The sequence below is a fragment of the Diorhabda sublineata genome, chromosome 3 (assembly GCF_026230105.1).
Source record: "Diorhabda sublineata isolate icDioSubl1.1 chromosome 3, icDioSubl1.1, whole genome shotgun sequence".
Taxonomy (NCBI): Eukaryota; Metazoa; Arthropoda; class Insecta; order Coleoptera; family Chrysomelidae; genus Diorhabda; species Diorhabda sublineata.
In genome coordinates this window covers 5,356,112-5,374,207 of record NC_079476.1, presented here as the reverse complement: position 1 = coordinate 5,374,207, position 18,096 = coordinate 5,356,112, and the positions used below count along the sequence as shown (strand labels likewise).

The following is an 18,096-nucleotide window of genomic DNA, read 5'->3' as shown; positions in this document are numbered from 1 at the left end:
TTTTGTTTCTTCAAATTACTTTGTATTTCTGTAATTTAACATATAAATAATATAAAAAATTATAATTAATAAAAATAAAATTAAATATGACTAAAGGGACAAAACATCCGCAGAAACTGTTTGTTTTAATTTTATATAGTTGAATCAGCACCCATTCAGCTCACTTTTCTAATTATTGTTTTTAAATGAAGCAATAAATTATGAAAAACTTAATTTGGCATTTATCGGAGTTTGATCCAAATTCTATTTTTTTCTATTCTTCTTCATATGGAGTTGCTTCCTGACCTACAGAATTTACGTTTCGTTACAAATTTTCCAAAAACGTTGGCATTAGTTGAAGCAAATTAGAAACTTTCATAGACTTTTCAATAAATGTAATAATCAACTTTGAAAAGCTCCCATAACGTCCTTTGCGTAATGAGCAGCGAGAAAATATCGCCAACCAAACCAACACTTTTAAGTTGAACTTTCGAAATACACTTCTGAATTTACTTCCTCGCCTTTCTGATTGCCCCAGATTGACAGTTGCCCCAGCCACTGATGAGCCAGCTGAATGATTATCTTCATTTTTTGATGCGTCATTATATAGAGTTTCTGATGTTTTGTATGTATTGTTTAAATAAATAAACTCAACTTTTCGACTACTTGTGTTTATAATAATTTATTCAATAAACTTTCTGTGGAGACAAATTTGTCATCTGAAGGAGTAAATTGTTTTTCTTCTATTAAAACTATAAGATTGGCCTACATTCTTAGTAAAAGTGGTCTATACCAGTATGCTGTGGAAATATCAGCTGGTTGAATGTTTGAGTTTTTGGATCAAGGTCCATTTGAGAGAAAATAATTCTTTAAAATCCGATTATATTAAGGAACTTGACTTTTGTTAATTAATGTTGATCGGCGGAACAAAGTCTTTATGCTGAATAATCAAATCAAGCAAAGTACTTTAAAAATGAACTAACAATTTTGAAATATGATCCAATTTTTAATGGAGATACGAAAATTGAATTTTTTAGTGGAACAAATACAAAAAAAAGGGAAAATAACGAATAATGTTTGAGTAAACAAATTGATCTCTTGTTCTGGAAGAAATATTATCATATTATTCATTTTCATTCAGTTTTTCTTAAAATGAGAATTAACATATAACTACACTACTCTGTGGAGTGAATTATTGATAGACGAGAATATTTTTGATCATTTCGGTACCACGTTTACGAGGATGTATTGATATCTAGTTAGTCTGGACCAGTTCCATGCATAAACAAAATATTGCGTTACCATAGGAACGAACAATAAGTTATTAGAAGTGTCAGTGTGAAGTTTGACGTCAAAAAAGTAAACCAGAGTTACGCAATAAATTACAAGAAATAAGATGTCCACCGAAATTGTGAAAATCGAAAGTACCTGTATTTAAAAGGGTTAAGAGGTAAGCAGATTTACGAAGATATGCTTAATACCCTTGGTGATCAATGTCCTTCGTATGCGACAGTGGAAAATTGGACTACAAGCTTCAAAGGAGGTAAATTTTTCATTGAAGATGATAACCGATCGGGCACGCCCGTTTCTGTGTCAGTCCCCGAAAATATCGATGCAGTTCATGACATGATACTATGGATGAGACTTGGGTATATTTCTACGATCCAGAAACAAAGCAACAATCGATGGAATGGCGACACTATGGTTCTCCAAGACCTAAGAAGTTTCGTGTCCAAAAATCTGCTGGAAAAGATCTTGCCTTAGTTTTTTGGAATTGCCATGGAGTAATCATGATTGATTTTTTTGAACAAGGGCAGAACAATAACCGCAGATTACTAATCGACATTACTTACCACACTACGGGAAAAATTTAAAGAGGAAAGACGCGGAAACTATCTAAACATGTTTTGTTTTTGCACACAAATTTCATGTTGCCATGCAAAGAATTTGTAATTTAGGGTTTGAATAACTAGAACGCCCCCCTTATTCACCAGATTTGGCTTCGTCCGCCTATCATTTCTTTCCTTAACTGAAAAAAAGTTCGTAAACGTAAAGGTCGTAAATTTGCTTCCAACGAGGAGGTAATAAAAGCTGTGGAGGTCTGGTTTGTAGAGCAAGAAGAAACATTTTTTGTTAAAGGTCTAGAGACGTTGCAGGTTCGCTGTGTAATGAATGTATCCAATTAAGAGGAGAATATGTTGAGTGATAAAATATGTTGACATTGAAATTTTGCAGAAGCAAGATACATTAAATCTTCTAATCAAGTATCTCAAAGAGAGGAAGTTATAGGTGGAGGGAGCAAACGAGAAATTGGAAGTCGTAGAGCAGCAGGCGGGAGTGCCGCAAGGACCTATACTATCACCGATGTTGTATAATATAATCCACAGTGGACATCCCAAAAATGGAGAGCACCATGACATCGCTATATGCTTAATGCAACGAGGTTCGTGAAGGTGAAAAGACCCCAAAAAACTGCAAACGAGATAGACGAATGGTGCAAAACATGGAAAATAGAAGTAAACTGCTAGAAAAGACAAACCGTTCTTCACAAGAAAAGGAGATACTGACCCGACCGGACATCAAAATCAACGACGAAGAAAGCCAGGGGACAAAAAATGTCAAATACTTAGGCGAAACGTTGGATCGAGGTCTCATTTTCAACGAACACGTGGAAAACACTGTTTTTCGACAAAGTGTGGCAAGCGAGAGCAGGACTTTGCGAATTAGGACTAAGCTGAAGAAGGGAACAAAGCTCGGATTCATCAGGAGTATAATAATACCGATTATGACATTTGCCTTGATTGCAGAAAGACACACGTACAAAACAAACAGATCTAACAAAACTTAATGCTGAGACAAGCATTAAGTGTTCTCTGGACAACAAGAAACAAAGAAGTTCACGTAGAAATAGGACCGCAAAAAGTTATTCGAGGAGCTGCCAACATATCCTAACAATGAATTAAGAAACTCATCTGGTACATCAGAGAGGATTATAGGAAGCACGGGAGACCGAGAAGACAACTGGATCGATGGGTTCAGTAAGGTTAAGTTAGGTTGGTAAAAAAGTAGATAAAGACATAACACACAGAATCACACACCAAAAAAATCAACAATCACAAAAACAAAAAAGTTAAAAAAAGCGACGGGTTGTACTTCGGTAGTGTCGGCAGTGAAAACTTGAATATTAACGTTGTGCATTTTTGATATTTTGGAATGGTTAGGGAATAATTTTGCACGAATTGCTTTAATTATCAGTATAAAAGTACTATCATTCATGTGGTAGAATACAATATTTATTTATTGCGCTATCGTACACAAACCTGACAATTTATATTACATTAAAAAGTTTATCTCTCAGAAAAATCAACTTTCATCCATGATTTCGACGACTTTTTCACTATCATTATTACCAGAACTATCATCGCCAATCTCTAAAACTGATTCGATCGGTTTATGATAGCTGAAGTAAGAAAGGAACAGTTCTGATTCGAACCTATTTAAATGTCTAATAAATACCGCATCAATAGTAGTTTTGTATTTCGTTGTGCTAATATTGCGATCATTTGACATAGTTAAACCAAATTCAATATTTAAAAATCAATTAATAGTTGATTTTTATCGTCAGAAAAGTTAATGTTGAAATCTCCACTTAAAATCATTGGCAATTCATCAAAGCTATTTCCAATTTTTTTTTAAGCAATGCAGACGCTTCCTGAGAGTGAATGAATAAATTTTCATACAAAAGTCTCGTATAGCACGCAATGACGTATCTGGAGAGATATAAACAGCAACCATAGTAATGAACTGATTATCACCAGAGTGGCAACGACTTATACAAATATCACCGATATAAGAAATTAAACATTCTATTGTTTTTCACATGCACATCCATATATTGTGCAATAATGAACTGTGTCCATATTTCGATAAATAGCTACTCCTCCCGCTGGACGATTATTTCTTCTGAAACTCGCAACAATGTTGAAATCCGGAATACCAATTATTTCATCGTTACCCATATGAGTTCTGATAAAATTAACACCTACGCCTCCATCCGTCTTACGAATTTTCGATCAGGTCATGTATCCTGACGCGAATTTAACATATTTACCCATTACAAAAAAGCAAGTGCCGAATTCTACATTGGGGGCAGCTGTGAATAATGCGAAGAACCACTCGGATTGGATCTTTTTTTGCCGAAGACTGTTGGAAAGGGTTTACCCGAAGATGTCTAAATGTCGGAGGCAGATGTATATATGCCTGCACCGTTGGGTGACATTCTTTTCCAGACCCCTACTAGCATTATTATTAAATATATTCTTCTTACATCATTACATTTTAATATACGCTCTTTAATTTTCTATAAATTTTAGTATAATAAGACCAAAGGTCTAGTCATGGAAACATATATTGCTTAGGTGCGCACAATTCTCTCATTCTCCATTATCTGTTATTTTATTTAATGTTTTCGATGTTTGTAACGTAATCTGGAATGAACGGTTTAAAACAACGAGAGCAAAATCTACTTCTTCTTTCTTTAATGTTTGTTTTTCCTCGTATCCTCTGCCGTTTCATTATTAGAGAGGTTGTCGCTCCGTCTCTTGCGGGGTTTACCAACGCTTCGGCTCCCTAAGGGCGATTTACCTCCAGCTATTTTGATCATTCTGTCATTCATTCGATCCATGTGTTCGTTCTACTCTCTTTTTCTTCCCAATATCCATTCGTTTACGTTGTCAATTTACATATTCTTCTAATCTCCTCGCTTCTCTCCCTGTCAAAAAGTGTTTTTCTGCACGCTATATTCATGTTCTAATATTCTCTTCGTGTTCGATATGTCTGGTCTGGTTTCCGCTGTGTATGTTAATATAGGGCCGAGAAAAACTTGGATAAACGAAATAGAGGAGGACATAAGAGCAGTCAATATAGAAAACTGGAGAGCAAAATTCCGGAACCGAAAAGAATGGAAAATAATAACAAAAGCAGCTAAAACAAACGACATGAAGAGAAAACGAGGACTAATCCACCTCATAAAAAAGGATTTAAAGCGCCAAAAGCGATAGCCATCATCCACATGGGATTGAAAGGCTTATGATGATTATGATGATGATGATGATGATGATGATGATGTTAATATAGGACGGACGACAGCCTTGTATCTCCGTATCTGATATTTCTATGCCTAGATATTGAAATTTCATCTCTTGTTGTATAATTTCATCATGTACAACCAGTTTGCATCTGATAAATAACAGACTTTATCAAAGGCAACAAAGCCACTGTTGACCAGTATGATGTACTGGTTAGTAAGTAACATGTAGGTATGGGCAAAACTACAAATTTTCCAAATTTTTATTTTCATATAAATAACGTGTTATGTATAGAAATTAATATGGAAATTTGACTGAGTATGCAAACGAAGTGTCTCAAAACAGGAAGTAAATTATTCAATTGTCATAAAACTACGTTAACGCATAAATGTCGAGGTCTTTTTATCGACAGCGATATCATCATATTATATAATTGTCAATTGTTGCATTTACAAAGTTGAAGCAACTTTCAAAAGAGATATTAATGGATGAACTGTTAGACGGTGAAAACAGAATATCAATTTGTCAAATTAGGGTCAAGTATTAGAATCTTTTACATCATAACATAACTCATGGCGGTTAGATCATAATTTAATTATTAAACACATTATTATCGTCTTATTATTACTTCTAAAATATTATAAATTGTGATGCCCTGTGCTCTTTCTAATTATTATTTAATTAGAAAATATGTGCGAATCCCCACGCAATTAATCATTGTTGGTTTCCAACACACATTGCTGTTTTTAGACCTATTCAAAACAGAAGTCTAATAATACACGCAATAAATAAATTGATTACATTTAATACATTTTTATATCACCAGATGTCACATTTGAACATGATTTTCGAATAAAACTACCATCTGTTTCATATCTGTTGTTCATTGCTTTCTACAAGATGAATTTATAGATAGTTGAATGATGTAAATTGTCATCTATTGGCAATTAACAAGTATTAAAATATTAATTCCAAAGTGCCGTACCAGCTCCTATTTCCAGCTTTACTCATTAGCCTATTTCTACTCTAAACTATTATTTTTTGTTGCAATCAAATTTCTTGTTCGTCGGACTATCATTAATTGTAAGAAATCCATACAACAAATAATTAGTACAGTAACTTACAAATAATAAATTTAATTACTATCGCAACTGAAGCACGAAATTACTAAAATTTGATAGTTATATATATACACAAGTGGATCCTTATGCCATAAGTCTTACAAAGCCGAGGGCCTCGGCCCCTGGCCCAAAATACGTATGTAATCCGAGGTTATACAGAGTGAGTTTTATGTATGAAACGCCTCTTATCTCGGAAACGACTTGTACAAGGGTCTTATAATACGGCCGGTATCATGCTGGTATCAACATTTACAACGTTAGAAAATATAATATAATTTTACAACCAAAAATTGAAAATTAAGTGGATAAAACAAATACGGGTTTTTGAACATATTTCATAATTCTGAACAGAAGCCCCACAATTTTTTCAAATTTAATTTAACTATTGCAAAGGACACTTAATAAGGGACCTAACTACAGAAAATTATGATGTAAGTATTTTTTATAACGTTAAAACGATTCATAAAATTTATGTTTGCGTGCTGACGCGCCTCATTCGTTTTAATATCGAAGACCCTAATTTTTTTCAAATTTTTCTACAACTACTGCAAAGAACACTCAATAAGAGACCTATTAACAAGGAATTGTGATGTAAGTATTTTTTATAACGTCAACAAAAATTCATAAAGTTTATGTTCGAGTGTTGACGCGCATCATTCGGTTAAATATCGAAATCCCAAAAGTTTTCCATGTTACATGCATGATGTCTGGAATTGTAGAGTGTATATAGTATATTAAACTAAAATTATTATTAAAAATATTGTAGATATGGATTTAAGCCTGAATGACTACCGACAATAGTTGCAATTCATTTGAGCACAAATGATATATCAAAAAAAGTCCATGTATTAATTATAAATTATGTAATAATTGAATGTAAATAAAAAGTTAAAGTGTTTCTTATTCAGTGTACTTTGCAATGGTTTATTAAAATTTGAAAAAAAATTCCATCTTTCCTTTCTCCGGAAAATAGTAATGAGCTTTGTTATTTGAAATGGATCGCCCTGCAAATTTTCGCTTTTCTTTAAGAAATACTTATTATTTTTCATCTTACGTTCCCTATACCTAAATACCACAATTTCGGAGTTATAGCTACATTTGCGATATCTCCACCAAAGTTACAATAATAAATTTAAATGGCTGTGATTGCTACAATAACAAATTTGACATTCCAATAAATTATTATTGTTGAAACTTATTGAAAGTCATCATGGATCATCAACAAGAAACGTATTATATCTTTAATAATTTATATCCTAACCGAAATCCCATAACAAGATCTACTGTTAGGAAATTAGTAAAGAAGTTTAACGAGACCTGTTCAGTAAAAGATTTATCCAAATCAGGACGCAGAAAAACTGCATCAACTGAAAACAAATCTTTAGATGTTTATATCCTATTAGATAACGATTCACACTTGAGTATTAGACAAATATCCAGGGAACTTGATTGTTTGGAAATATCCGTAATGAAAATTTTACGTAAAAATAAATTCCATCCATACAACGTTGGTTAAGAGTTGTGAGATTACGATTTTGTAAGTAATGTTATGCTTGCGATGGGGCCACTTTTTGTATTAATAGAAACGTGAATCGGTATAATTGTGGATACTGGTCACGTAACAATACTCCCTCCCCTCCACCACAAAATATCCCGATAAACTGAATGTATGGGCTGTAATAATGTTATAAGGAACATTAGATCAAAAATTGTCAATATTTCTTTCTAAAAACAAAAAATATACAGGAATAACAGAGTTCATTGTTTTTCGTGAAAAAGGAAAGATCTGACAACGTAAATATCGCGCAAATACGCTCAAAAATTTATAAAAATCGTACAAGACGTTTTGGAGATAATCGAGGCGTTCGATCCATAAAACTTACTCTGTATATCAATGTGTCAAACTCAAAAAGTAAAAAAGATAAATCACTTTGAAATTCCCAATAAAATGGGAAAAAATCCAAAACTTATACGACTAAGAAAATGACCAAGTTTTGAGATGGACATCTGTAGAAAACGCAATAGTGTTATTGGGATACTTTAATCATTTATCCACCTTTTCCTAAGTTTTCTTTGAGCTTAATATTCCATTTTGAAGAAGACCCTCTTCTCGGAATATTATTCTAATAGTGGATGACTTCGACTGGTGGTTATGGTTTTTCGTCGTCGTCGTCATCTGAATACCCTCTAGGTCTGTTTTCATTCACTTCAGGATTCCAAAAGGGTACGCTGTCTTGACAGTCGTTCCATCAGGAATTGCGAATATGAATATTTGACACACTCGAAAAGTATCAAAAATGCTTCTAATACACACAAAACGTTCACAATCTTATGAACCATGTTTTTGCTTTAAGAATATTGTTCAAGAAGTGAACAAAATGTGTGGTTGATTAATTAAATGTACTTTAAACCTTACTCACCTTTCAAGCAAAGATAACCATCATACTTTAGATGTATTGGCATTAAGGATATTAAAATTAATATCTACATAGAATCATTAGAGAATTCTGTGGCTGATGAATTTGCTTCCAAGCCATTTTCTTCCACAGTCACACTCAAATCGGTTGGAGGAACTAATTTTAAGAATGTAATATACTATCTATAATGAAAAAAGGCTAGAAACGATAATCAAAAATAAATTTGTTCCGTTTATTACATGGTGGTATACGTTTTGTTCATTTACACATGAAGAAATTGCTGTTGGTTTCATCAATGATTCCAGCCTATGAAGCCGGCATTAGAGGCAGTTAGCCATTAGACATGTGGTTATGGACTATGTATAATGTAGTTTTTAATAACGTAATAAAAGCATACTCTAATTTTAGAAGCGAAATTTATTCTAAATAATTGATTGGAATAATTCCGTACATGTCAATAGTTAAACAAAAAATTATTTGATAATTGGGTACGACGCCATGTTCGATAAACCACATTGGTCGCTTCCTCTGTGAATTTTCAAGTATCCGTCTTCCCCCCATGATGAACCCCAAGAATTCTTAGCTATATAGTACGGTGTATTGTCACTGTCTACTCCTAATCCAACTAAAGTCACTGCATGGTTTGCACATCTTATGGTCTTACAACAGGATTGCTCGTACAAAATACCTAAAAAAAGTGATTTGAGGGTATGAACGTCAACTTACATTTTATCCATCAATTAAACTGAGAACTTATTCAGTATAAATGTGTGTATAGAAAAAGATACTCATACCCTTTCGAAAATCCAAACCTATGAAAATCGACCTGTGGCTATTTTATAACTAAAGCATCTTCCAAGAGATTGAGGAATTTATTGTACCCTAAATAAATGATTTATTGAAAATATTATTTCTGAAAATCGTGGTAATGAACAGAAAACACACTTTTCTTGTATGCACATTTGTATAAGTTGAGTTATATCCAACTGCTTCAAACGGCCAGTTTATATAGGAATTTGAAATAAAATAGCGACCTAAAGAAGGCAATAATGAAGGACTAATTCATGACGAGCTTTATTTGGAAGTAAATTAGTAGCGTCGCAGTAGGTATAGAGAAAATTGAAGGAGCAGTAGCTTCATTTCAGCCACTGCAAAATTGTACAAGAGTTGTTGGATGAGATTTATTTTCAAAGAATGGGCTCTGCCCTTCCCATGTAGGAGCCACCAGACTTGAACGACGGGGCTTAGCTTGGGCCAACGCTGTGAAACCCGGCACTGGCCATTCTATAGTCAGCCAAGCCTGGCTAAACTCTGGAAAACCCAACCTCGGGCATCCTATTGACTTAGCAGAACTCTAAATAACTATATAAAGTTTTGTTTCTAATATCTTATCCATAATAGATATTTTAACATTAAAAATAATATTTTTATGAATAAATTCCTTTATGGACAAAAGGCAATAAAACATAGAATAATAAAAATAGTATAATTTCTTTATATATTTAATTATTCAAATTATATTTGAATGCACTAATAGAATTTTGTCATAAAACTAATTTTATTAACAACCAGCCTAGCCCAGGGTTTCAGACGAGTTTTGTGTTTATCTGGGCAACCAGGCCTGGTCCAGGCTTGCAAACCTAGCGAGGAACATTGCTATCATCCCAGAGTCCCACCAAGTCTGGGCCAATAATGGCTTACAAGCTAGAGCTAGAGTTGTACATACTTGGCCCAAGTCTGGGTCTATACTGGGTGTATCGTAAAATCCTATATGGGTTGGTAATTAAAATAAAACACACTTTTCTTGTATGCACATTAGTTCTAAGTTGAGTTATATCCGACTGCTTCAATTAGCGACAAGATAACAAATTAAAGAAGACATAATGAAGGATTAATTCATGTCGAGTTCCAATTCCGATAGAAATTAATTTTATTCCATCCGGTTTGGTGAAAATGAAAGAAGTAGAATGTCATTCTAAAATAACGGAATCTATCTTTGGTAATTAACGGAAAACAAACTTTTGAAGTGAGTAAATTTGTATTAAAGTGAGTTATATCCACTGCTCTATCGGCCACTGCATACACAAAATTGAAATAGGATAAACAACTAAAGAAGGCTATAATGAAGAAGTTTTTCATGTCGAGATTCAGTTAGAGGAAAATTAGGTTTAACGAGTCGAAAAAAGTACTACAGAGAAATTCATGGTCTTCCTTATTACTCTTGGCTAATCAATATTATGATAAAAGTTCAAATGTTTCCTGTATGCTCCTTGACATCTGGCAATTATATCTTTATAAGGAAACCCAGGTATTTATAACATCGTTTCAAATTCTATTTTTTAGTATACAACTCAGTTTTTGTGTTTTCTAAATAGTTTTCTCGAAATTTGATTATGATACATTCCAGCATGAACAGAAATTTTCAAAATATACAACTTTTATCTTTATTCTACATGAAGTTAACAAAATTTCATCAGAATTCAAATTACAGAAATAAACAGACGATAATTTCAAAATAGTTTTTTGTTTTATTTCTCTCGAATTTTTGCCTTTTATCTGACTATCCTACAAGCTAAAAATACAATACGAACCTGATTTATACAGTTGCATAGACCTTGATGCACACATCGCAACGCTAACGGGTTGCTTTAAAACGGTATTCTCTATCTTAGCTTCGTTCTTGTATGGAATAGACTTGTAACTATGGATTGAAACTTTAGTTTTATTTCGATTAAATCTACATACATTCTCTTGAGCTTCATAACTATAATCATCTTCCGATTGCACTCCTCCATTTCTTATTGTCCATTTGTAAGCAGCATCCATGATACCCCCAGTGCAACCATTCGAAATTGTATCACAATCCACCAAGTTTTGTTCACTAAGTGAAATTTGCTTGCCTTTTTTAATATGATAGATTCCTTCTATGGCAGCAATCTGCAAATAAAAAGTAATATGTCTGGATTGTGGATAATAATTAACCAATAAAAAATCTGAAATGGAATTAAGTGGACCGAACTTGTTCTAAAACTGGTGACGATGACTAATCAGATAGTCTGATAGTCATCAGATCATCGTGGTACTGAGGTATCATACGTATAAATGATATAAAGTAGGTTAATAAGGAATTCTGTTACACGCTAGTGGGATCGTAACAAGTCCAGCATACCAGATTTTTCCAAAAAAATCCGAAAAACAGGCCGAACAACATCTCTGGTTTACTGTTGTACCGATTGAGTATGAAAGTGATTAATAACATTTTTGACTAGAGTGAACTGGTCTGAACTTGATGCAATGAAGGAGGGTATGCAATTATTCTTAGCGCCGACGGTCTAGATGTCTTGTTGTTGTTTCTGGTCTTTTTCGGATTTGTGAACTAGATCTGCGGAAGGCAGAAGGCAGGCACCTCGATCGTCCTCGATGATTGTTTAAGATATTGGGAGTCTAAATACCATTTTTAGACTAGTTTTGATAATGCTTATAGACCGCCGTTCCATATCACGGCACATATATCAGCAATCAACAACAAATGTCAAAATACACGGAAACATATCGGATCAGGATCAAAAAAGGCGTCCGACAAGAAGACACCATTTCTCCCAAAGACCTAATTTATGACAGGCGTAACCTAATGTTAAAAGGAGAAGAGTCGAATACGCGACATCCTACAAATACCTGGGACATGGGCTGTATTTGGCTGGGACATGTATTCAGTCAGATATACTGACATGTCTCAAACATGTCTGACAAATACGTCCTCCCAGTACTGACTTATGGCTTAGAAACACTAAAGTTGACATAAACACTGTGCATAAAATAAAAATAACTCAATTAACCATAAAGAGGCCCATGTTAAGAGAGACATTACGAGTCCGAAAGGAAAAACTGCGTAGAAAAACCGAAGTTACTGTTGCAGTTGAAATAATGACAAATTTAAAATGGAACTAGGCTGTTCATGTCGCAAGATTGTTAGATAAAAAATGGACGATTGCGTTCCAGAGATACAGGAAGAGCGATGGACGGTCCATTTGAAAATAATATCTTCCAACTAGATCCAAGCTGCCCAAGACCGAGTAAAATTGTCTAGGTTAAGAGACGATTATGTCTAGCAGTGGACGAGACAAGCTGCTAAATGATGATGATGACTATGACTCTGAGGTAAAAATTTAGATTTTTTAATGGGAAATTATTGAATAATCTAAATTTGAAAAGAAACGCTAATGAGAGTCAGAGATTAAACGTTGGTATAAGTGATTTATAATTAATAAAGAGAAAAACTTACTGCGGCAAAGGCCCAACACGATGCACAATCACCTTGATCCTTAACGGGCGTAACTGCTCCTCTGGTTCTCCAATCTACTGCAAGCTTTGGTGAAGCAGCGGGTAATGGTGTAATTTTTTTCATGCCTAAACGTTGTCGGGGAAGAGGCTTTATTTTACTTATCAATTTATGGGTAAAATCTTCTTGGGTTAGATCAGCAAATTGAGTGAAACCCAACCGAAAAGTTGAGTTTCCTTGATCAGCTGCTAATGGTAGAAGATTTCGCATGCGTGAACGTTGCCAAGGAAGAGGCTTTATTGCACTTGTCAATCTATCGCTAAACTCCTCTTCGGTTAAATCAGCAAATTGAGTAACGCCCAACCGAAAAGTTGAGTTTCCTTGATCAGCTTTTACGTTGTGCTCTTTAATTACTTTTAAATTATACCGAAAAATCTTGAAACGATCGGTGTCCACTGACCGAGATTTGTAGTTTTTCCTGAAAGTTTTCTAAAAGCGATTCATAATATTAATATTATTTCATTTCAAAATAGTCATCATCAATGAATAGCAAATCAACTATCAAAGAATAATATGAAATTACAACTGTTACTAATGTGCGAGTCAATAATTATAATAAAGTTATTTCAGGGTTTAATGTACACTGCGACCCAAAGGATCTGTTATGTCCCTATTTCTTGTTGCTACTGGAGATGCTCAATATTAACAGATGATCTGTTTATCCCGTTACTTCTAGAAAGTTCAGGATTTGGAATGGCTTAATCTGCTAAAAATCTCTCCCAAATGCATTGCTTTGGAATTCTGTAGTCTCTCATACTTCGTGATAAAGTTGATAGAGATTTCTTCCTCTATGTAGCTGAATCTGCACATTGCATCTTCTGTTATAACAACGGCATAAATCACGTGGACAAGTCAAATATTGATGGGAATTGAGAGACTGGAAATCGGCTGAACTTTCAAACAATGGCACTTATCGAAATTTGGTTACCAGGTCTGCTTTTTCGTTTCCTTTTATACTAACTTCAGAGGGAAACCAACAAAAAAATATTTCTTCGTTATTAGCTATTACAAGTTTTTGTTTCCGCTTGATTTAAATTTTTTTTGGATAGTTTGTTGATATTGAACTACTATTTTAAGCTAAGAGAATGAATTATCTTATTTTTGAATTTATTAAGTCTAGCATCTATAAAAAAATTTTTTTTGAGTACTACCACACGTTCTAAACACTTTATTAGCTATTTTTCTGTCTTTTGTATTACCGATTCATCAACATACCTTTCAGCGACCGTTGTTGACTTTCAAGCGCCATAATTCTTTTTGTTGTAACGTCTCCTCCAGATTCATCTAAGAGTGTAGCAGACGATCTTCGAAATGAATGCTCAGTATCAGAGTTAGCATTTTCAAGCTGAAGAGAATCAGTTACTGCTTAGGGAATCTTATAAAACTGGTTTTCACTCACAACCTTATTGATATATTTTCCATTGTGATATGCAAAAAACAAGCGATACTCTTTTGCTGGTGCTGGATGAAGATCTATGTTCATTTGGTAAACTTGAGCATATTTTTCAGTAATAGCAAACCTCCTGTTCACATCATTATTAGTTTCCCTAAGTTTCACAATTAATAACGTTCCTGAATTTTCAATATCATCCATGTTACCTGGATAAAGGGCTTTGTACATTCGTAAAATTTAACATATTTTTCAGTAACTACAAATCTCTCGTTTACATCAAACTCTGTTTCTTCAAGTTCCACAATTAATAACGTTCCAGAATCTTTAATATCCTCTAATGGTAGCAGATTTCACAAATTCGACAAGCTCCAGCAATCCCAAGAGCTTAGACCATTAAATAAACTTCATCGGGAGCATTATTTAAATACTTACTTATTTCTTTACTCGTAGTTCACAGCTTTCTTGGGCTTGCAAGCTTTCCTATTTTGTTCCAGAGATATAATTAATTTGAAATATTTTGAAATGTCTACATAACTATTAAACCGTAACATACTTTTAATCATTGAAAAATTCAACCACACTGTTGATGGCTTCTGTTGTGGTGCCAATTTCGAAAAAATAGGCCTGTAACACCGTTTCCGAGAAAGAACTACATGTTTTTGTTCATCTTTCATTCCATGAATCTTGAATATGCTGGCAGTAATTATTGTGACACCACTTCTACTAACTCCAGTGGAGTCAAAGCAAACTCGGAATTGGACATTCTTCACTTTATAGTGTTTAAAATAACTTCTAAGCAACGACTAAGTTCATAAATTTTAATTCAAATCACAAAATTAAATTGACAGCTATTTGATTATATATTTCCTTAGAAACTCAGGTTTAATTGTCGTAAGTACAACATAGCTTACTTATTTCTGAATTCAAATTTCACTTTGATAATTTTCTGACTTGATTATTGTAATAATATAATTTTTCAATATTAAACAATCGTTACTTCCTTTTAGAAAAGAATAGTGTATTATACACGGGAAAAATACTAAATTTTAGCTATTTTAGCAACCTCAAACTAAAATCTAGTACTTCTTCTTCGAAGTTGTTCTGGAATTTCGGAATGAATCCAGGGATCCCGAATAAATAACAATTTCAAAAATTTATCTCTAGAAAATTTTGATACCCTAGTTGATATGGAAGGTGAATTTTGTTAATATTTTTAAAATATCAAGATCTAGAGAATATTAGAACAATATTTGACATTAGAAGAACCACTTTTTCGAAGGCGAAAAATCCAACGTCCTAACCAGTGACATCATCAAAACATTTCTTGAAACAGCTTCTGATATATTTGTTAAGAAAAGTTTGTAAACATTACGTGCAACTTCAATTCTTCTGATTAAAATTAACATTTTTAGACCGCCCTTATATTTGAAATTTGTGGATCTATGAAGAAAGGTGAACTTAACAATGTTAAACTTGTTGATATCAAACGTGATTTGTTGCCAACAAAACTGGTGATTTTCCATGGGTCTGAAACGCCATGGTAGATGGTAATCTAGCGTAGTTGCTGAAGGTTATGTAATTGATTCGATCAGTAAGAAGATAGAAATCTCTAAACATATTGTAGAAGATGTATGTATGTATCTTTGCTAAGCCAACCGACACCATTTTTTGAAACACCAGAAAAGAATTGTCGGTCCGATACGCATAAAACTCAAAATTTTGTATCAACTGAGGAACATACAAGCACCAATTTATTTTCATAACTGTAGTAACTATACCATAAACAATAATTAAAAGAATATATACAAACTGCGTTTTTTTACAACACACATGTTGAAAATTCGATTTCACACTTGTTTGTTGTACAATATACTAACATTTCTAATAACTTGTACATTATTTCAATTATTTTCATTTACCTTAAAATTAATCCATTCTTCTTTGTCTGTTAGAGCTTGAGCATAGTAATTCATTACCAGTATGAGGAATAATAGATTGAACGAGTATTTCATCCTAGTGACTTTCAAAAAAAAAAAAACTTTCGACTGTCACTTTACACAACAAAAAACTGGATTTGATTTACGAAAATGAATTATCTTATAGTTCCCCGATTTTGTTTTGATATACTTAGCGAACAAAACATATTCATAAAAAGTGTGATTATTTTACAACTAGGATTTCTGTTTATGAAGACTAATTATTTAATTTCCTTTCAATTCAACAAACAACTGTATGATATGGCATCAATTTGCCTAATGGCTATTTAACAAATAAAAATAAAATCGAATCACTTAAATACCATAAGGAAATAATATTCAAATATAACATCGAAAAATTAAATTAGTGAATGAGGATTATGAAAATACACAGCTGTTCAAAAGTTAGGAAATTCAATAAATTCAACTTCAAAAGCTATTACAAAAAACAATTAGTAGTATTGAAAAGTATATTTTTGTTGAATTTTGAATGTCAAAACCCAATCATAAAATCGTTTTCCCTTATTTTATAATACAGAAAATTGAATAAAGTATAAAATAAGTAGGGATCTACCCCAAACTTAATTCAAAAAATTTTCGCGCATATAGGGTTGTTTTATAGTGCTGCTCCGAAAGTACTTTAAATATTATTGAACTTCAATAATTATCCCATCATATCGAAATAGACAGTCATCTACAATAATAGCACATGAGGTTTGTAAAAAAAGATTAGAACCTAACCTATCCAACCTCCTTTTCCCTCTATCTCTTCTATTGTGTCAAATTTTAAACTGGTTTGTCACTATCGAAATCAAAGATAGTTGGTAAGGTTTGGTTAGGTTAGGTTAGGTTTGGTTAGGTTAGGTTAGGTTAGGTTAGGTTAGGTTAGGTTAGGTTGGGTTAGGTTAGGTTAAGTTAGGTTCTAATCTTTGTTTTTAAACCGCATGTGCTATTGCTGTAGATGACTGATATTATTGGATAATTACTGACATTCAATATGCATAAGGTAATGAGTATTATTCGTATTAGTATATTCGGAGCACTAAAAAATGATCATACATGCGCGAAAAAATCTTTGGATTAAGTTTGGAGTGTATCCCCATTTCTAAGTATTTACCAAAATCCTTTATCTAGTAATTTAAGAGAAAAGAATGTTCAAACAACAGCTAATATTCTGTGTAACCCTATATGCACATATCGTAGCAGCACTTCTTCTTGTCGTTCTTTTTTCAGCTACTAAAGTTATGGAAGAGGATTTTTAATTTTCAGGGCGGTTACTGGCTGCGCATTTGGACGTCAATGCAATTCAGATACCTGGGTGGAAGCGGTAGATGGAGAAAACCTTGTTTTTTTGTTTCCTACAACTTTATGTTGCCTCGCATTATCATTGATAAAAATTAACTAAGGCGTCATGAAATTTTCGTTTGGGGCGTTTTTGTAGTAGCAGTGGAATACGGGCAGTACAAGAAGGCACTAAATTGAAAATAATATGCAATAAATTACTTGCGACAGATTTTCTGGCGATAAATTGTCGTAGCTAAGAACCGTCGTGCGATGAATTATCATGCGATGAATTAATGTAACACGTTTCTGCAGATATCACGAGATATCGGATAACGATTAATACTCTTGTTTTTCCAGATCTTCGCCTTTTGTTTTCTAGAACAGATTAGGTATGTTCGAAATGACACATTAGGACCCATTTAGTCGATTTGCTACATCCGTCTGTGTCGAGCCTTTTCGGAGTAATCAAATAGCCCGAGATAACTTTTTGATAGTTGATT

At 33.3% G+C, this 18,096-nt stretch overlaps 2 protein-coding genes and 1 long non-coding RNA gene across 3 annotated transcripts in view; 1 reads left to right on the top strand and 2 right to left on the bottom strand.

The window, feature by feature from the left end:
- Positions 1-18,096, top strand: part of LOC130441391 (rap1 GTPase-activating protein 1) — a 990,184-nt gene that overhangs the window by 83,054 nt on the left and 889,034 nt on the right. The gene's annotated exons all lie outside the window — the stretch shown is intronic.
- Positions 1-18,096, bottom strand: part of LOC130441403 (uncharacterized) — a 246,175-nt gene that overhangs the window by 198,265 nt on the left and 29,814 nt on the right. The window lies entirely within an intron of this gene.
- On the bottom strand, positions 9,006-16,406 carry LOC130441393 (uncharacterized). Its single transcript, XM_056775060.1, has 4 exons — positions 16,256-16,406; positions 12,887-13,372; positions 11,196-11,541; positions 9,006-9,292 (listed from the first exon to the last, which is right to left on the bottom strand). The coding sequence occupies exons 1-4, from the start codon at positions 16,346-16,348 to the stop codon at positions 9,078-9,080; spliced, it is 1,140 nt and encodes a 379-aa protein (XP_056631038.1). The 5' UTR covers positions 16,349-16,406; the 3' UTR covers positions 9,006-9,077.

What these genes read in the sequence shown, in the direction of transcription:
- LOC130441393 (XM_056775060.1), bottom strand. Translation starts at nt 16,348, where the DNA reads ATGAAATACTCGTTCAATCTATTATTCCTCATACTGGTAATGAATTAC. An exon ending in AAGAATGGATTAATTTTAAG is followed by an intron (nt 13,373 to 16,255) that starts GTAAATGAAAAT and finishes AATCGCTTTTAG; the next exon opens with AAAACTTTCAGGAAAAACTA. An exon ending in TATGCAACTGTATAAATCAG is followed by an intron (nt 9,293 to 11,195) that starts GTTCGTATTGTA and finishes CACTTTTTTTAG; the next exon opens with GTATTTTGTACGAGCAATCC.